Source organism: Girardinichthys multiradiatus, chromosome 3 (assembly GCF_021462225.1).
Source record: "Girardinichthys multiradiatus isolate DD_20200921_A chromosome 3, DD_fGirMul_XY1, whole genome shotgun sequence".
Classification (NCBI taxonomy): Eukaryota; Metazoa; Chordata; class Actinopteri; order Cyprinodontiformes; family Goodeidae; genus Girardinichthys; species Girardinichthys multiradiatus.
The window spans coordinates 8,119,201-8,140,927 of record NC_061796.1 but is presented as its reverse complement, the minus strand read 5'-3'; the positions used below and the strand labels follow the sequence as shown (position 1 = coordinate 8,140,927).

Genomic DNA, 21,727 nt, shown 5'->3' with positions numbered 1-21,727 from the left:
CAGATGTGCCTTTGCTGTTTGTGTTTGTTCATCTGTGGGTCAGCAGAGTCAAAATGGGGGTCGAAACTCACAGACTGCCGTTGATGGTGTAACTAGTGGCAATTAAGAGTCTTGGACAAAACATAAAAAATGGTGTACGGAGACACTCCATCCAATCTGATTGAGCCTCAGCTGTTTTTCGTAGAAGAATGAGTGGAAACGTGGCTGCTAAAGACATACCCCTAAAGCTGGAAATGCAATGACTGGTGATTCAACATAGTTATGACTCAGGGTGGATGAATACAAACGCACACCAATGTTTTAGATTTTTATTTGTTAAAAAAAGACGTATCATTTTCCTTAACTTCACAATGATGCATGATGCTGTGTGAATTTTATGCTCTCATAAAATTCCCAAAATACATTGAAGCTTGTTGTTTCAATTTGACAAAATGTGAAACCGGCACAGTGGCATCCTAACATAAATAAATGAATTTTTTGGTTCCATACTGCGTAATCGCTGTGTGAAAGAAGCCACTGATTGTCAGTGAAAGTTTTAATGCAGTAAGTTGAGAAATCAGGTGACAACCAACCATAATTAGCAGCTAAATGAGGTCTTAAGGCAAACACTTCAAGATAAAACAATTAGAATCTGCTTAAGTCAACCCAGGACCAAAATCCCTCCTAAAACTATTATTACAAGTGAAAGCTCTGCATATTTCTATTTCCTGACAACCCAGCAATAACTGGCATCACCTTTTGCCCCCTTTGCAAACAGACAAACCTGGTCCAACATCTACCTTATTTTCAAGAGCCTTCTGCAAGATTGCTTTAGGTTAATACTGCAAAGAAATAAAGACATTTAAGTCAAACCCTTGCTGAGTGAAGATGTTAAACAACACAGATTATGTTATTTCTACAACAGACCAATGAGAATTTCCTCTCTGGTTTAAGAGAAAGACATGATGTTGCTCAGTTTTCCTCACTGTTCTGTAGAGATGTTTCATTAACTGTGTGCAAAGACCGGGTCACAAACATTCAATAAAAAATTTACGAGTTCAAGAACATCAAACATTGAAACAATGAGTTCTGATTTGTCTGATCAATTAGGCCTTTCAGACTAAAGAAGAGTTTTGGATTAAACGATAAAGCTATATATAAACATATTTATAGCATCCAGACCTTCCTGTAAAAACACCTAAAGAGCAACAACCAAACAAACACTTCTGAACACAGTTCACACAATAATTGCACAGCTTAGAGATATTAGAAGTCTAAAAATTCAGAAATATTTAGTAATATTGGTCTTCAAAGTCTAAACCAAGTATCTATCAACACAGGCAGTGTGGTTTTAGCTAAAACAAGCATGTAAAAAAGTTTTACTAAAGATTACAGCCATACTGCATGAGCAATGTGAAACACTTAGCTACACTTTTCTTTTAACTCAAGAGTATACTTCAGATATTATGTAACCATAAGCATATCTAAACATATTTTGGCACGGTCTAAAATCATCTAGTAAAAAGTTGATGCTGTGGGGGCTGAACTGATGCCACTGCAGCACACAAGGGCTTCACTATTAAGGTCCTTTCAAGTAAATCAAAAAAGAACTAAGAAAATCTGATGGTGGTTTGTACAACATAGAGAAAAACTGTGTTAAGGTGGAACACGAACTATATAGAAAAGATAAGGTCTCGTTAGTTCTGATGCATTCCAAAATGACATTCCACTTTGTGGTTGTGCGTAGTAAAACATTCAGTGAGGTCATTTATTTAACACTTGACAATACACAGTTTAGAGTACCTTGCAACAATGAACTTATTCACAGCTTGCCACATTACATTTGAAACCTCTTTGTGTTTTATTGGGATTTTATGCGATAGACCAGCACAAAAAAATCTTAAAAGTGCAGCAGGGATTTGTATTCAGACTCCAATAAATCAGAGAGAGAGCCAACAGGTTCATGGTAACTCTGGAGGAGCTGCAGAGATCCACAGCTCCGGTGAGGGAACCTGTTGACAGGACAAGTGTTAGTTGTGAACCCACAAATCTGGCCAGTATGCAAGAATGGCTAGAAGACAACAATAACAAGTCCCATTAACGTTTGCCACAAGCCATGTAGGGAACACAGCAAACACACTGAACAAAGTGCTCTGATCAGATGACACCAAAATCCAACTGTTTCGCCTAAATGCTAAAGACCATATGTAGGGAAAAGTTACCACACTATCTGTACAAGGACACAAGATGATGGTAGCATCATACTGTGGGGATGCTATTCTTCAACTGGTATGGGAAAGCTTGAAAGAGTTGATGTGTAGGTGGATGTAACTAAAAACAGAGTAATCCAGGAAGAAAGCCTGTTAGAGGCAGTAAAAGACCTTCCAGCAGGGCGACCCTAAACACCCAGGTCTAGATTAAGGGATATTTATGGGTTAGAATGACTCACAGTCCAGATTCTAATCCGGATCTGCTGCAAAACCTGAAAAGTGCTCTTCACAGATGCTCTTCATCCAATGTGATTGAGCTTCAACTATTTAGAAAAGAAGAATGGGCAAAAAATCTATCTCCAGATGTGTAAAGCTGGTAGAAACATAAACTAGAAGCCTTGCAGCTGTAACTGCAGCAAAGGTCCTACAATTTTGTTACTGTAAAGTTTTGATGATAAAAACAAAATTAAACAACACATGCTTTTCTTTCCATAACTGTGCATTCCTGTGTTGGCCTACCACATAATATCAAATCAAATAAAACACATCATGCTGTGTTGACAGCATGAGAGGTCAAGGGGTAGGAATACTTTTACAAGGAACTGTATATTATTTGTTTCTTTTTGTAATGCAAGCAGCAGTTTAATATTGTTCTCAAATAGGTTCTCACAAATTATTCAAATTTAAATTGATCAACTTTACATACATTAAATCATAAATAAACAGACATAATATCAGGGGTCATTCATTTCTGAAATAATGTTTTAAGATGACTCGGTGCTGAAGCGGTGTTATTTAAATCAAATAAATGTTGTCAATCGGATTCAGGTTATTAACTCAGTGTGTAGCGATAGAATCATTGCACCATTCCATTAAACTGCAACACAATGCAGTCTGTTTCCTGAACAAACTCCATCCTTGTGAAGACGGGTTGCTGATGTTTCTTAAACAAACCCCACTAAACATAAGTCACCCTTTGAATAATTTTAGTCTCTATTCTATGTTTTCACTCAGCAACACCACACATAAAACAACTGTATCTTTTAAATTTAAGTTTCTTTAAAATAAAACAGTGTTGATGGCATGTAAATGTGCATGTTTCTGTTATTTTCAGTAGAGGGCAGTGTTAACCAGGAGGAGACGTCTTCAGCTAAAGTCTTACAGGGGCAAAGGTCATGGAATATATTCTTGAAATCTACAACCTGATGTAGACTTCTACCCTGTTTCCCTTATGATTGTTCATCTCCACATTCTGATGAGGGACTTTGGGTCAAGTCCTGTAACATTTCAAACTCTTTCATAATCAGCAAACAGATTCAGTTTGTCCACAAATCAGGAATATAGTTTGCTATTTTCTCTTTTTCTCCACAGTTTATATCTGGAGCGATCCTCTAATTGTGGTTAATTGAGTTTTTACACTTTCCCTTCTGAAGACAAAATCAACAAAAGGGGAGCTGCCTGCAGGTTGAGCTATTTACCAAAATCAGACATCTCAATCTAACAAGACATCCACATCTGTCACTTAAAGAAGTTTGAAGTCTTTGTCTTATTCCCCACTTCAGTTCGACATGTTACAGTTTTGTTTCTGGTAGCCCTCCTCCATCACCTCCATGACGATCGTCCTGGGGCCGGTCAGGATCAGGTTGCTGACGGTCCGGTAGTCGTGGCAGAGGACGTTCAGGCCGTTCACAGACACAACAAACTGACACACCTGGAGGAACACAGGAGAGGTGGATGAAGCTTTTCCTAAAGCGATTCCAGGTTTCAGGTTATGCTGTCTTTTAAATAAGGATGAGGAAAACAAATTTAGGAATTATTCCCCAAAGAACAGTTCTTGTAGTTCTAAATACAAAAAACACTGAGGGATGCTTTAGAGATGTGATGTCATAAGCATACAGATATGATGGTGATGGTAATGTTTTGCTGGCTAAACCGATGGAGGGTTAGTTTCATTCTCAGCAGAAAATTGATGTTTTCACATGTCTTACATTTATGTTTACATTTATATTTAATGTTGTTCCTTTAAAAACACAAAAGAAAATGTTGCTAGTTTTGGATTTCTGACTTTACTAAACACTCTATAAACCCTTTATTGACTGGGGCAAAAATATCTAACAAGTATTTATATTGTTTTCCTTAAGAAGAAAACATGAATCAACCTGTGAAAAAACTTTGTAGTATGTTTTTGTTGAGTGATGATTGTTTTGATTATTTTTGAAACAGGAACTGAAGTAATTACTCAGTACAGCCAATAAAAGCATCCTAAATTTACATCACAGAAATAATCCTTAAAAACAGAACAACATTTACTTTAAAACTCACAGATCTTGTTAATCTGCTCTAACTGAGCCGACACTCTGTGACTGTTCAGTTAGAGCGTCTAACATAACAGTCACAGAGTTAATACTGTTATCAGCTGTGAAGCTATAAGAACATGACAGCCACACCCTAAACACACGTCTTACACACATAAACCCTGAGTCTCTTATCATTATACTACCAAGGCTCCAACACAGCAATGACAGATAACGATATGGCTTCATGTTTAACCAATCAGATGTTTAAAAATACTTTAGAAAATCGCATGTCATGTGTGGAGTCTAAGTTTAAAAGTGCTGTAATGTTCAATATCAATTAAAGAAAGAAAGAGCTATAAAACCTTGTTATTCTTATTTTGGCTGTCCTGTTGTGTAAAATAACTCTGAGCTTCCTCCTGATGGATGATATTGTACACTGGAGTCATGTAATTACTTTACTTTATGTTCAAGATAACTAAATATTACTCCAGATCCTTGGCTGCCAAAGAGGGACAAAATGTCCCCCAAACGAAGACATGAATTAACCTGTAGTCAGTGCAAAATCTCCCATTTAAGGCCGCTCTTCTCCTAGTTAAAATAGTTGGCTAACGGGGCTAACTGAGTTTAGCTGCTTTTTAAAGTCTGAATGGTTCTTTCAGCATTGTTAAGTAGCTTAAAGGGGACGTATACGTGCTGCGTAGATATCTTTATATTCTGTTTGGCTCATATTTTTCAATCCGTTCAGTTTTCTCTATTCTCTATTACCTTTTTGAACTGTTACATCTAAGTATTTGCTGCAGAACAGCTAAATAAGTTCATGGACTTCCAGCTACCAATTCGCATTTCTGCCAGTTTTATTTCTTGCTGCGATTTTGTATGGATCAAGTATGCCGACGCTGAACGTGGATAAGTCTAGATGTTCAGTTGTTGGGTGTATTAACCCAAACAGTTCATTACGCCATTACACAGCATCAGTGCCTCTTCAAAGTCCCAGGTTACATTTTTTTTTTTATGGAAATCTACCCACATCAGTGGGGAAATTCCTAATTCCCTACTTCAAGGACAAGTACCTTCAGCAACCTCCACCAGTATCAAAAAGGAGTTGGTGAAAGACTTCATCTGAATAAGGGGATCAGTTCCTACTGTCTATGGAAACGACGGACACAGCAAAGCGGTAAACTGCAAATAACGCTAAAATGACAACAAGCTTTACTTTAGACATGAATTTATTGTGTGATGATATGGTGCCCTGGCCATAGTTTTGATAGCAGTAGCATCGTGCCGTCTGCTTATGTTAGTGCTGTGTGCTGCCTGTAGCTTCTACAGGACAGAACTGTACCGCGTGTTTTGAATATTATTATTACATAAACAGCTTTGCATTGTTTTACCTGTTTTTGTCTTGTTTCTGCACCGCTAGATAATCGTTACCAGACTACAAAAATGGCCAAACGGGTTAAAGTGGAGCGCACCTTGCCCTGTAGGGCGGCGGGGTGTGAAGTGCCTCAATAGCATTTAAAGAGATGGTACCAAAACAAGTTGCTCTCAGAAGCACCTCAGAACAGAGCTAAAATAGGGGCCTGTGGAGCTACAATAACAAGGAATTCAGACCAAAGCATTGCTGTTCCATTTTATATAGACTGAATGATTTAAGAGTGAAAAGGAAGGATTTAAGAGCATAATATGTCCCCTAAAACAAACAAACAATTAAAAACGGTTTCCTTTAAGACAACCTGAAGATTGTTCTGCTGCTGTCTTCCTGCTACCACTTATTGCTTTCAGCCTGTTTAACTATCTCTATACACATTCCTCCTGGACTCTCCCCCTGATGCTTGCTTTCTTTCAAGCTCAGGGATTATTAGTGTTGGCATTGGCCCAGCTGGACACTACAGTTCATTGTACCAAGAAAGTTAAAAATCAGTTTTACACAGTGAAGGAAAAGCGAACCCTTCACAACAAAACTAATCGGGTCATAGACAAACTGAGGCCTTATGAAATAGAGGTGAAACCGCACAACAAGGACTATAAACAAAAATAAAAAAAAATGAAACTGCAAACTAATCATTCTTGGTAACTGAGAAAGAAGGGGACTGATAACAGTTCCAGGTTTGTTTGGGTTTACACTGCAGAATTTCTGGACTGATGAAATAAAGACAAATCTGTGCTCACAAAGAGATGGATGTCATATTAACTTTTAGTACATATAAATGTGATGTTTATTAAGCCCATAGATGAAATAAAATCTAAAAACAACCAGTATTTTCACCGAGAGGTACAAACCCAAACCTCAGCCAGTAGCAGGGATTTTGCTGAGCACGCTGGTTTCCTGGAAACCTTGAAGTGACAGCAGGAATCCATGAGAGTCTCAACAAGAGTGTTTACCAAAATGTCAAACTGTAACCTCAGCAGGCAGTCAGATCCCGTTTTTCCTCATAATCCAGTTTACAGTCTATATTTAATATTAGAAATATTACATTGTGGTTAAAATGTTTTACATTTAGTTAAAGTTACTGTAGCAATCTTGTGCAAGTTTACAAACAGGACGTTCCGTTCTGTACATGCAGAACGATCTGATGAAACGGACACGGATGAGTTGGAAGTAAGACACAGATGCAAACTTGGAGAGCACAGATAGGTGATTAAACATGAGAACAGCCTGTTAATGGTTTTACAACCTGCAGTCCAAGCTCACCCCTCTCCTTTGGCCTTTTGCCTGAGCTTCAATGCCATCACTTTACAAGCTCAGAAATCCCTTCCCTGGGTCGTGTATCAGAATCATTAAACATCACTAAACCACTCAGGTGAGGTGAAACTGGAGCAAGCAAGCAAATAAACCTGCGGCACACAAGGAATTTAATCTGTCAGTGTTGATGGACTGAGACGGATTTACCTGAAAGTCCTGTTTCAGGCTCTGATTTTATAAGCTCAGTTTTATGGGAGCTAATTTCTGCCACTCAGAAAAGTAAAAATGGGATGTGTATTGTGAAATTCAAAGTCATAATTATCACATTTAAAATAATTACTATGACTTTCAAAGTCATATGAGTTATGAGATTAGATTCAGAAGGATATTTCTGACTTTCAAAGTCATGATTATGGATTTTACAAACACATATATGACATTCAAAGTCTAAATAATTATTAGATTCAAAGTCAAATTTGTCACATAAAGTACAAATTATGACTTTCAAAGTGAAAATATTGATATAAAAATTACAATTTTTGATTATGATTTTCAGTGTGATAATGATCAGTTTTCAAAGTAATAATTCTGAGATATAAAGTTCTTATTGTGTGGGTTTCAAAGCCACAATTTCACATATAGAATCAAAATTATGAGATTAAAAAGTGGAGTCATGAGTTTGAAAGTCAAACTTTTGAGTCAATGTGAAAATTAGGAGATACATGTCATGATTTGAGGATGTGTGAGTTTTGTTTTGGGTTTTCTCTGATCATGATTCTCCAGGCTGAGTTTTAGTAATTCTTTCCTTAAGTTTAGTTTCTTAATGATTCTTGTGTTCTGTTCATGATGCATTCTAGTTTATGTTTCATTGTGTTTGTTTTCCTGCATGTCTGTTCATATTCTTGTTACCACAGTTTACAATCTGCTTCATTTGGTCCACCTGCTCCAATCGATCAGTCTCCCTGCTTTCACTTATGCCATGGTCTATATATATACTCTTCAGTTCTGTTTGTTCCTCATTGGATTATACTTATTTCATGCCAAGTCTGTTCATGCCTGTTTTTGTCTCGGTTCCATGTTTTGCCCACCTCATGCCTGCCTGTAAGCTTTTGTTTTAGTTGTTAAACCTTTTTTCACCGTGGCCTGCTGCCTCCTGCTTGTCCACACTTGTCCAACTCCACAAGCCACCTCTTTGAAAATACAAGTTAATTTTTACTTTCAAAGTCATGATTATCAGATGTATTTTATAATGTTCACTATGAAATACAAAGTTATGTGCCTGAAACTTCAACTATGTGACTGTATTCCTCTCATGTGGCAGAAATTGCCCTCTGTAGAATTGCTATACTCACAAAGACATTTCCAAAATCAAAGGTGTAGAAGTCCATGTGCTTTTATTCATCAGTGAGGCCTCTATGACTGGCATCATCCTTCACACTGAATACTGTGATGGTAATAACAGGGACTGTTAGGTATTATTTAGTCAAGTCAGAGGTAAGAACGATACAGTCAGAGTTACTTGCAGCAAGGGTAGCCCACTTTGCAGTGCAACTACAACGTTTTGACACCCTATCTCTTTATTTATATACACTATTCAACAGACAGTTCAGACGTGTGTGAGACAGAAAGGAGGCTGGTTCTCACGAAGATAACAATGATCTCACACACACAGAGAGGAAGGCATAGTGCAGGTGCCTTGCAACACAAGGTTTTTACATGAGTGATAACAAGTTTTCGCACCCATCCAACAGGGACCAAAGGAGAACTAACAGTTTCCTCTTTCAGTGCTGGTACTCCAACTAAATTTAGCTCACATGATCTGATTAAAAACATATTTTGTGAAGTTTAGTTTTTCTTCTCTTTCTGTGGTTCTTCCTTTTCTATGATGAAGCTAAAGTCCCCATACATGGATTTTCCAGAATTCTAAGTAGCTCTTGTTGACATATTTCAATGCCAGCTGAGGCAGCAGAGCTAACAATATCTTGTTTTCATCTCATTTTTCTTGGTTTTCCCCTTAGACAACACAAGTCTCTTGCCACTGTCTTTGCTGTCTTCCTTTTGCAGACTGAAGCCACAGAAACTGTTCCTCTTTCCCATTTCTGTTCGACACTTCTCCTGAAACTTTTATTTCTTAAAGAACCCCCGTTCTTACATTTAAAAAGCATTTGGTAGTAACACTAGCGAGAAAACATCATGTTTTAATCTTTACAAATGAAAATATTCTCGGCTTAACTGTGTCAGATTTTAATTAATGGATATTACAAAAGAACTGCTCTCTTTATACTCTTACATGAGTATAAAGAGAGTACTCCAACTCAATTTAGCTCACAGAGCAGGTGTAATACTCAGTAATGTGATTTGTTTTATTTTAAATACATTAAAGCTGCTGAATGTTTGGAAACTATCCATGTTGAAAGACTATAAATGTAGATTCAGGTATACACAGTAAGTCAATCTCTTTTTAACTATACCAATGACTCTAGGTATCCTCATATTGTATTTTTCGTACTTTGCATTCATTTTAGCATGTGTTCCCTTAGCCAATCATGCATCCCCTTCTGATTAGTATGTACAGGTCCTTCTCAAAATATTAGCATATTGTGATAAAGTTCATTATTTTCCATAATGTAATGATGAAAATTTAACATTCATATATTTTAGATTCATTGCACACTAACTGAAATATTTCAGGTCTTTTATTGTCTTAATACAGATGATTTTGGCATACAGCTCATGAAAACCCAAAATTCCTATCTCACAAAATTAGCATATTTCATCCGACCAATAAAAGAAAAGTGTTTTTAATACAAAAAAACGTCAACCTTCAAATAATCATGTACAGTTATGCACTCAGTTATGCGGCGTGGCATGGAGGCAATCAGCCTGTGGCACTGCTGAGGTCTTATGGAGGCCCAGGATGCTTCGATAGCGGCCTTTAGCTCATCCAGAGTGTTGGGTCTTGAGTCTCTCAACGTTCTCTTCACAATATCCCACAGATTCTCTATGGGGTTCAGGTCAGGAGAGTTGGCAGGCCAATTGAGCACAGTGATACCATGGTCAGTAAACCATTTACCAGTGGTTTTGGCACTGTGAGCAGGTGCCAGGTCGTCCTGAAAAATTAAATCTTCATCTCCATAAAGCTTTTCAGCAGATGGAAGCATGAAGTGCTCCAAAATCTCCTGATAGCTAGCTGCATTGACCCTGCCCTTGATAAAACACAGTGGACCAACACCAGCAGCTGACACGGCACCCCAGACCATCACTGACTGTGGGTACTTGACACTGGACTTCTGGCATTTTGGCATTTCCTTCTCCCCAGTCTTCCTCCAGACTCTGGCACCTTGATTTCCGAATGACATGCAGAATTTGCTTTCATCCGAAAAAAGTACTTTGGACCACTGAGCAACAGTCCAGTGCTGCTTCTCTGTAGCCCAGGTCTGGCGCTTCTGCCGCTGTTTCTGGTTCAAAAGTGGCTTGACCTGGGGAATGCGGCACCTGTAGCCCATTTCCTGCACACGCCTGTGCACGGTGGCTCTGGATGTTTCTACTCCAGACTCAGTCCACTGCTTCCGCAGGTCCCCCGAGGTCTGGAATCGGCCCTTCTCCACAATCTTCCTCAGGGTCCGGTCACCTCTTCTCGTTGTGCAGCGTTTTCTGCCACACTTTTTCCTTCCCACAGACTTCCCACTGAGGTGCCTTGATACAGCACTCTGGGAACAGCCTATTTGTTCAGAAATGTCTTTCTGTGTCTTACCCTCTTGCTTGAGGGTGTCAATAGTGGCCTTCTGGACAGCAGTCAGGTCGGCAGACTTACCCATGATTGGGGTTTTGAGTGATGAACCAGGCTGGGAGTTTTAAAGGCCTCAGGAATCTTTTGCAGGTGTTTAGAGTTAACTCGTTGATTCAGATAATTAGGTTCATAGCTCGTTTAGAGACCCTTTTAATGATATGCTAATTTTGTGAGATAGGAATTTTGGGTTTTCATGAGCTGTATGCCAAAATCATCCGTATTAAGACAATAAAAGACCTGAAATATTTCAGTTAGTGTGCAATGAATCTAAAATATATGAATGTTAAATTTTCATCATGACATTATGGAAAATAATGAACTTTATTACAATATGCTAATATTTTGAGAAGGACCTGTATATCCTCCTGGCTTGCACACTGTATATTTAGGTAATCTTTGGTGATTATTTGCCTCAAAATGAAATGCATCTATCTACAGCTTGTTTGCAGTAAATAACATGACTGATTATGCAGTGAATGTTGGGTCTCTGTAAGTCTGCTCCCACTAGGTGTTACCTTCATGCCAACTGCAGCAGCGGGTCCACCAGGATCCACCGCCTGGACGTGACAGGGTTTGCTTCCTCGCACCACAAAGCCCCAGCCCACAGCATCACCCACAATCTGAGAAACAAAAGCAAATGAAGTCTTGAAATGATATCTCACTGCTTCTGATCACTAACGAAAAGAATTTAAATTATCACATAAAGCAGGTAATTTATCATATGCTCTTTGCAAAACATTATCAATGAACATTTGTCTATAAGTTGTTTGTAGAAAGGATCGTATTTGAACATGTAGTCACTATAAGTACGGTTGTATGAATAATTTAGGACTTTGATCTGTGTTTGTGTGACCGTACAGTGAATGTCTTCTTTATAAAAGGCCCTCCTGGTGTCAGCAGCTCCTCTGGAGTCACTTGCCTTTTCATCACTGTTGAGAAAGACACATCAACACAGCACACAGTGACAATGAGAAAGAACATCCTAGATAAGCATGGATTAATACCACCTCCCTGCAGGCTGCGGAAATGAGCATACACAAACACAAATGTAATTCATCTGTTTAAAAACATTTGTGTTTGTCTGAGTGTTGAAAATGTGAGTGTAGGTCACATGCTGACGCAGCCTGAGGCACGCTACTTCCTAAAACAGTCCTCTCCTTTAATGTCCCCAACTCATTACACAGATCTCCATACACTTTATATGTAAAAACGTTTTGCATGTAAAAGGATTTTGGATTTCCTTTAAAAGATACGTTTCAATGCATTGAGGTTATAGCTTTGTATTCAGCTACTTCTTAATACTTCTTAATTATAACACAGCATGCTCATTATTAAATCTGCAAAAACGGACACATTTTTTGTTACAGGATAGACACAGATAAACTACTGCAAAACCTATAAAGTGCAAAAGGTTCAGCTGACCGATCTTTAAAATCCTAAGTCACACAACAAACTCCAAAGAATTTTTAATGCAGTCTCAGAGCTGTACACATTGTTTAGTGTGTCTGGATGTCTCTGATCTGGGATTAAACCTCACTTCACACTGATCACACTAGAAAGAGGAAGTAAAAGTGACAAATCCTTTATCCTCCTTCCCGACCTCTCTGTGGAGAGAGGAGCTCTGATATGATAAAAGAAAAATGAAATAACTCTGTTTAAACTGTCATGTCAGCCTCCCATTTTAGGCCATCACCCAGGATGTTCTTTGATCTGTTCAAGTTCATCAACACATGACTATAACTACATGATGCACTAAGTTCACCATGCTGTGAATGCTTTAGATTTTTTAGCATCTCAGGATACAAAAAATGACTAATTTAGTAGGAGAAAAAGACTGGAAACACTCCAAGTACATTTATCTCTGTGTGGGTGTGTATCATTGCCTTTCTTTTCCTGTTCTTTATGTGTATCATTAACAGACTAAGTTGCACAAAGCGGCTCTGTCTGGTTTAGACACAACAGATAAACTTTGCAATAACAATTACAGAGACAAATAAAAATAAATATGTTTCCCCCACACAGCTCAAATTTGAAGTCCAGCATTTTCTCACATGAAAACCACAACCAAGAATGTATTTTATTGGGATTTTATGTGGTAGACCAACACAAAGTAGTGTATAATGAAAAATGAGAAGGTTTTGGCATGCGTTTGTTTCCAGAACCCTTTGCTGTGATACGCCTAGTGCCAGTAACACAGTGGCAAAATGTCAATAAATTAATGGGGGGTTAAATGCTTTTGCAAGGCACTGCATCACCAGAGTTTTTCTAACATTATACCAGTTGTATTTCTGCATTGATTAATTCTTACTAACATAAAATTGTTAGATGTTTCTATCCAGTGACCTGATAAAACACTGAAAGCAGTGTACAAACTGTAAACTTTAGCTGCCTGTATGCCGTCCTACCAGATTTGGGGTTGCAGAGAACAGGTGGGCTGCTGCTGAGCGTTGGACTGCTACTGTAATAACCGCTGCTGCCACAGCTGCTGCTCATGCTGCTTCGACGAACTCCAACAGCCACCTTAATCTCTTTAGTGGGACTCACTAACACAGACACAAATTTACATGAATAAAATGATGAAGAAGCAAAAAAATCAACTATCTAACCCTGTCTGTTACATGCAAAACTTTATTATTTATTAAAATAAAACTATGGCGCAATCGAGAAAGTGGAATTTTACAACTTGTCACATAAAATTTAAAAGGCCCGGTCAAAAGTTATTGAAGGTTTGTCCCTTAACAAGCTACAGTATATTATGACATGTTACAGTTACTATATCAGTATATGTTAATCAATTTTTAAATAGAACACTAAAAACATCTTCCATCTGCAATTATTTCAACATGACAATAAAGTATCTAATTCAAAGCTGTTAGAACATTACTTTACACCCTCAAACCATTAAGACTTTTGCTCAATTTGTTAATGTTCTGCACTATTAACAAATTACAACATTATTAATAAAGGTAGAAATCCTTAATCACAGACAGTATTATACTAAAACAGAGGGAGGACCGAAATTACAATCCCTAGGAATTGTACCTTAAATTTTGGGAGAAATGTAATGATGGGAGCACCGTTTATTGAGTAATTCTACATAGCAACACAAACAGGACTCCTCTGTTGTTTTTATAAACCGTGGACACCAGCATTACTAAGTGGGAGTGTGCTTCCGTTCTGGTATCTGAGTCAACAGAAGATAAGCCAAATTAGGTAAATTTGTCACTGTTTACAACAGAACGATAGGAGTAATTTTCAACCTTTAGAACCACATTATTGCTTCGATAGGGACACAAAATCTTCTTCGTTGTTAAAATTTCATTAATACACAGCTTCTCAGAAGATGTGGCGACATTTTCAAATGTCCACAAATCCTCCCACAGGAGAGGTAAAACAGGTGAACGTTAAATAGGACGGGACAAGCAGCAACTCTAAGCCTGCGGTTCACCGCCTACCTGAGAGGAAGCTAGTGTTGCCTCCGTCTGACTGCTGCTTGCGGAGACAGAAGGGGCTGTCGTGGCTCTCAGGGATCCCACGGCTGCGTTCGTGGAGGAGCTCGATCAACCGTCGCCGTCGCCGGAAGTTCATCCGGAACTGGTAGAGGAGAGGCCCGTCGACAAAGTGATGCTTGTTGGTGACTGAAAGAAAAGCCAAGTGGACAATGGTCACACAGGTGTAAATACATGAATGCTGAAACAAAGAAAGGATTAAGTTCATGAAATGTGTGACCTACCTCTGATGCTAATATTAAAAAAAAAACAGAAAAAAAATATGATCAATGCAGATTGATTGTAACACTCTAAGAAACTTATATCTATCAACCTTAGTTATCTAAACTTATCAGATCATGGTCAAGTCTTGTCTACTATGTGCACCTTTTTCTGTTCATGCAGTTAGTTACTTTAAACAGCTGTAAAATACAGCTGTAAAACAGACATGTCAGACTACAAAACTAAAAAGAAAAAAAAAAAACAGACCCCTCCACATTTTACAGAAGCCTAAAAAGTGTTCTTTTCTTGTGTGTCCTTTTAATGTTTATGAGTAAAACCATTTCAAGCTTGATTATTTTCATTCAAAGCTGTGCTCGAATGACAGCCAAATTCATTTAGATCGACATGACCCTTTTATTTAAAAAAGTCAACATAAATGAACAGAAGCCCTAAAAAAAGATGGGTTTCTTGATCTAAAATGGTATTTTATAGCAATAGATGCAACAAGTCCCTTTCACCTATGAACCAAGGAAAAAACAACTCTCTTTCTTTCATTTTGATAAAATCAAGACTTTAAAAACTTTAATTTTCTACTAATACTGTGGTTTGTTTAATGACTCGAAACCAAGAGTCAAACAACTGGTTAAAAATGGAAACTATATCCACTTCCTCTTTTTCTGAATTGTTCACCATTTAGTGACAAAATACACCAATTGTGTTAATGCAGCTTGCACAATTAGTAGCACCCCTGTTAAAGAGCCAAAAAGCTGATTTTGATTTTGATTTGATACATGAGTTGTGACTCTCTGTATACTTCTCTGTCATTGCAAAAACACTTCGACTTTGACATTTCAGGATGTTGTTGTGATTTGTGTTTAGTCATGTTCCTGTATTGTCCCGTGTTTATGTTATTCAGGTATTTCCCCAGTGTTTCATTGTAATGTTTACATGGTTTCTGGTTTATGTCTCGTTAAGGCCTATACATGCAGTACTCTGCTAGAACAGAGAAATGTATTCTTTTACACAAGGTGGCAAGAACAAGAAAAAATTTTCAAGATAATAAACAGAACTGTTGTTTATTATCTTGAGAATAATCATGAGCCAGAGGAAAACTCGTAAAGATTTCAGAAAGAGGCTAACTGGAAATCGTATCATGCATGAACCCAAAACGGTTTTGGACAATAGTCTCCAGCTATATACTATTGTTCTTGCAACTTACTTCTTTGTTGTTTTCCCCCTCCTGTAAGTGTGTTTTCTTCAGTGTATTCATTAAGTCCACTACACTGACTTCCTCCTGCCTGTGATTGGGTTCTAAAACTCCACAGAACTTGACACATGATATATAAATTTCCCAGGGCAGACCTGCCCATATATCAAATCAGCCCCTTCTAATGCATGTGCTTTGTCTTGCACCTTTCTCCTGATGACTAAATATGATGGCAGGGCTTCTCTTTAGTAGCATGACAAATACAAACATTTTAGATTCAAACTTTGACTTTTAAAACTCATAACATCCCTCAGTATATTAACAACCATCCATGTGCCCAATTTGGGTGTATGTGTGTTTCTCCATAGCAGGGAGCCCTTTTCCCAAACAGCCTAGTTCATGCTCATCTCTTTGTGCAAAGGAGCCAAATCATTAAGCTGTATTTATTTGTGTGAAAGTTTTGGTAGTGTTCATTTTCTCTGCTTGGTTGAGGTCATTTGGTTGCACAGCAGGACACAGTTGTGTTGCCAAAGGCATTCCATTAAGTAGGTTATAGCTTTGTATTCAGGTCTGCTTGGTTGGCCCTGCTTCAAATTCTCTGATCACCAATCCGCATGCCACAGATAAGGTACCACTGCTGATACCAGGCTCCTCCATGACACAACAAGGTCAAAGATGTGCTGTAACCATAACAATGAACCACAACGATCACACCCTGGAAGTATGGTTCACACTCAAAACTGTTGGAAAACTGTCAGTCCATCATATGTTGTAGGAAGCACACTGTATTCTTTATGTACAGTAGAATGACTCTTCGAGACCCTACCAAGGTCATCTACACTCTGCCTGATATTAAATGTTGTGGTGCCGTTTTTAGTCTGATGTTCAGAGGCTGAGATAACACGCCTTATTGCTTCTCAGTGTGTGTTATGGTGTTTGTGTTATGGTGTTTGTGTTGTGTCGCCACATTCCTCTGCCCTCAAGACACTCAGCTCTACTAAGGAGCTGGAGGACAGGAAGTGAGTCAAAAAAAAAGAACAGATGGGGAAGAGAAGAAGGAGCAGAAATAACTTTTTAACATGATACAGCTTCATTATTAGGTCACTGAAGGCGGTCCGAAAGCCCAAATGAAATGCAAGAATTATGTTCTTATATGAAATCATTTGCATTTTTAGAAGCCTAATCGTGCATGAAAGAGTATGGTATTTTGCGTACAGGCAAGAAACAGTTAAATTTGTCATATCTAAATGATTTCAGAAACAGAAACAATTCCTTAACAGCACCATCTCAACTAAAAGCCCCTTCTAAATACTATATAGACATTTTGGTAAAAGTGCTTATTGAGCCAGGATGTTGTAAATGTAATCTACACCCATAATTCTCAAACCTTGGTGCAGGTACCACATATGGTACTTTAGTGGTACTCTGGCAAACCTCTGGTACAGATTACCCACAACATAAATACAAAGAAATGAAATGCTAATAAGCATAAACAACCATAAAGATGAGTTCTTCCAGCATATGTGGACAAAATGACAGAAACTCAAAGTATGAGCCAGGAATGGATGCTGGTGGCTACGTCCATTTACTTCTGAAACTGAAATTTGGATCTGCAAATGATGTCACACACAACCTAACCTTGCTGTAGTGGGATTAGCCAACTGATGTAGTGATAAGGCAAACTACAATTTGCATTACAGTGGCAACTAATTTGTCAGCATTTTGATGTTTTAGACCTCTATAGCAATACTTTCACTAAAGTAGATTAACAGTACAATCTGTATAAAAGGTTAAGTGAGATACAAATGGTCTGTGAAGTGTTAAATGTTTAAAAATTGTATGCATGGTAGCCATTTGGATTTTTACGTATGGGGATAAAAGGGTTGAGAAATCTTCAACTGTCCCACCTTCAATTTTTACTTCAGAGGACCTTTCTGCCAATTTTTCCAAATTGGAACTGGGTAACTTTCTGGAGCTGGATGCAATAAACTGCATATACGCTTTAGCTAATGTTTTTTTTCTTTCTATGTTAATATGACAAAGTATTGTAGTGGTACTTGGAAAACTTGCTGGTGCATGTTATAGAAAGTCTGGGAAACCTGACCTAAGCTCAACAGGAAGTGGACCATTTCTAATCAGTCACCCTTTTTAGCTCACACATTATAAGAAATTCCAAATAGAGCACTGGTAAGGTGGAATGGGTCTCTATTTCTCTGTGCTTTCCTGTGTTTGGAAGAGTGAAAGCTGGGAACAATTGCACAACGTTTTAATCCATCCATCAGCCAATTTCCTGCTGTAAAACAGCATCTGATCTAATTAGATCTAATGCAAATCAAATCTTCTTAAATGTGATGCTCTGACAGAAACACATTCAAGCAATAGAATGTAAAACTTGAATGGTCCCACATGGACAGCCACTGGTGGACAGAAACCTATGTGCTAACAAACTCAACCATTTTTACAACTGAAACATTTGTAAAAGTTGGCTCTCAAACCTAACAGACAGACAAACAACTCAAAGCCCCATTGGCACACTTTACAGTAAGTGCCTATTATGTCTGTAAGTAGCTTGATTCAATGAGATGCAGTACACAAGACAAGATTGAGTTTGATTACACTGCACACAAAGCAGAAGTACAGAGAAACAACGGCATGTCTTACATTTCTTCTCACTCTCCATCTATTAATGATGACAAATTACTGACAAATGGGAACATCATATCAATAACTGTTTTTTGGATAGCAAAAGTATTTCTGCTCTTAATTTGTAATTTATTTTTTTAAGTTGAAAGTCTTTTAGGAGTTTCTGAACACTGCAGGATAACTTTGACCACCATCCCACTTATTTTTAAAATATAATCTAAAATTCTATAATAGCCTGAAGCTCGAAGTGATTCACATGCAGTAAAGTGTAATAATAAGACTCCAACACAACACCTTAATAGAAAGAATTAGCTTGTTTTTTTGTTTTGTTTTTCTTTTCACGTGCCTCTCCTTTCCTTCCTGGTGGTCTCCCTGAAATCCTACTTCACGCCCAGCCCCCCAGACAGGTCAGGTTGACTATAGGAGCCACATAAATCTTGAAATGTGATCTTGGCCAATGTAAGATAAAACATGGGTCACTTTCAACTAAGTAGGATCCTAATAGAGCAGAAATTAGGTTTAGGAGCATAACTAACTTAGTTTCCATATTTAAAACTTTCAGATACCTCCAGAGACCTTATTGACCTAATTTTTAAATCCTTTGTTTTTAGGTTTTAATGAAATAATCCTCTTAATATCTATCTATACACAATATGTGTTTATGCTAAACAGGTTTTTGAGAGTGGGTGGTAATCAGCTTGCAAAGGCAAAAAATGTAACAAAGATATGTTTTGGCCTCTAAACTGGGGAGGAGTGGCTTTAACAGCAGAACACTGAGATAGGATCATATGAGGTGGGATTGGACGATAGAGCGTACCAAGCGTATTGTCATTGAGTGTCTTTTACACACCACCAATATTTTAAAAGAAATCTCCCAGTCAGACTTTTAACCCTAGGGGTAGACCTCTTAAAGCCAGATGACAGAGAAGACATAATTTGTTTCATTTTCTGAAATACTTGCTTTCACTAAATTATCTCTGTTTCTTACCACATGTCCCATCAGTTTTAAATCTACATTAACATTTATTATAGTAATTAATTTTCCATTCTTATTCTTTAGTATTTCCTTACAAAATTAATATAGCTAAAAATGTTGAATCAGAGTCCTATAGATTAGTGTGAATATTCTTTCTCCTCACCATGCTGAATGATGCCATGTTCGAGCAGCCTCCGTCCCAGCTGCTCGGCCTCCTCCCTGGTGGGCACCTCCCCCTCCTGCAGAAGCCAGTCCATGAACTCGGAAGCGACCAGGGCCCGCTCAAATGCCACCCCCGTCTCTTCTCTGGTCTGTATCAGGTTGTTATCTGTGTTCATCAGCCTGTAGGAGAAAAAAAGAGAAAAACAAGGCAGACCGCAGACAAATAAACTCACCAACCATGATGACCATAATACTATTATTATCATTGTTTTGTTTCTCAGCTCAATATAGAAAACAAACTTACAGGGGAAAGGCAACATTTTTAATAAAGGTACATTCTTAAAGACAAAAATATTCGCATTTCCCCTCTTTCTTAAATGCAAAAATACACAAATCATGCAATATCTCCATAACAGCATAATAAGTTGAGAATTAGGACTGCTTGCTTAAACTTGATTAAACCAAGATAAGAACTTAGGTGAAATAAGCTAAGATGTGATAAATAAGCTAAGTAAAGCAATTCAAACCAAGCTAAGAAAAACTATAGGATAGGCTAAAGGAAAATAAGAAAAGCTAAGATAAGCAACACTAAAGTAAAATTAAATAGGATAAACTAAGCTGAATTAGGTTATGCCAAGCTAAGATATGCTATAATACACAAAACCAAACTAAACTAAATCAATTTAAACTAAACTAAGATGAGCTAAAATAAAATAATAAAAGCTAGGTGAAGTTAAAGTGTGCTAAGACATGCAGGATAAGCTAATCTAAATTACAGTAGGGAAAACTAAAAAAGTATTAACTAAAATAAACTACATTAAACTAAACCTAAAATAATGTTGAATACGCTTAGAAAGGTTAGGAAAAACTCAGTGAAAATAAGCTAAACAAAAATAAAGTAAGCAAAGATAAACACTACACTAGTGCCACATTCTCCCAATTGCACTCTCAGACACATTCATGCACCAATATGCAGATCAGTAGGCAATTTGAGGTTAAGTTCCTTGCCCAGGGGCACATCTTCATATGCCATGGTAGGAAGCTGGACCTGGATTCACAACTTTCGGACTGCGAGACAACTACTCTTCCCACTGAGCCACAGTCGCCTTGATAAGGGACTGTCTTAACTAAGATGAAGATAATTAAGATAAGATGAGTAAAACCTGAATAAGGTAAGCTATGTTAAGTTAAGGTAAGCTAAGAGAAACAAAGATATACAACGCCAAATTACAGTAGAGAAATCTAATAAAATATGCACTAAAATAAACTACAAAAATGTTAAATATGCTAAGAAGAGTTAAGAAAAACAAATGCTCCTTTTCCATTATTACCTATTCTACCCGACTCGGGTTGGATTGACTATCACCTCAATGTAGGTGGGATCGTCAATAGCAAGGTGGCCCCACAGTGTGAAAATGTAACGTAAAGTGATTTGTATGTGGCGCAAACACAACAACAGCCTTGACCCCTGCTCAGTCTATGACTGATGTCAGTCTCAGAGTGAAAGAAAAGAGCCAGAGAAAGCTAAATTAGAATAATGGCTTTAACATTGGGTCCAAAACATTGGGCGGCATCTTTTTTAGCCCCTCTGCTAAATAAATAAATATAATTTCATTACTTCAGTTCTGGCATTTAGTTCTAGTATTTACCAAGTTACTTTTGCATGTAAACTAAATCAGTGGACTGGTTGAAGTAGAAGTAGGTTGCACTGTGTGACACACAAAGAGAACTAAAAATAAACAGATACACACCTGTAAAGAGCAAAACTGCTAAATCTTTTCTTCTGCTGCCATCTAAAAAACTATTTACACCCATAAAGTAATCACCTGCTGCTTAAACTACATAAGCCATACAAGTCATGACGGACTAAATGTGCTTTCTGTGTATCATCTGCACATGTTATAACATATTCTAGTAAGAAGCTGTAGCATCTGAAAGGCATTAAGCTTTCTGCGTCACTATGGGCTGTGATTCGCAGAGTCAAATAATATTTCTGCACCCAGTTTTAGTTCCTAAAAATTATATACTGAGAACTGACAGATCACATACAAACCTGCGGGAAAGATTTGTAGG

General features: G+C 37.8%; 1 protein-coding gene across 1 annotated transcript in view; it reads right to left on the bottom strand.

Annotated features, from left to right (window-relative positions):
• Window positions 1-294: 294 nt before the first annotated feature.
• The window catches only part of deptor (DEP domain containing MTOR-interacting protein), a 46,608-nt gene continuing 25,175 nt past the window's right edge, over window positions 295-21,727 (bottom strand). Inside the window, exons 5-10 of the mRNA XM_047360898.1 lie at window positions 19,656-19,834; window positions 14,412-14,594; window positions 13,362-13,499; window positions 11,815-11,885; window positions 11,472-11,576; window positions 295-3,900 (exon numbers count right to left, since the gene is read on the bottom strand). Coding sequence (XP_047216854.1) covers window positions 3,748-3,900; window positions 11,472-11,576; window positions 11,815-11,885; window positions 13,362-13,499; window positions 14,412-14,594; window positions 19,656-19,834 — 829 coding nt within the window. The 3' untranslated portion in view covers window positions 295-3,747. The remainder of the gene's footprint in view (window positions 3,901-11,471; window positions 11,577-11,814; window positions 11,886-13,361; window positions 13,500-14,411; window positions 14,595-19,655; window positions 19,835-21,727) is intronic.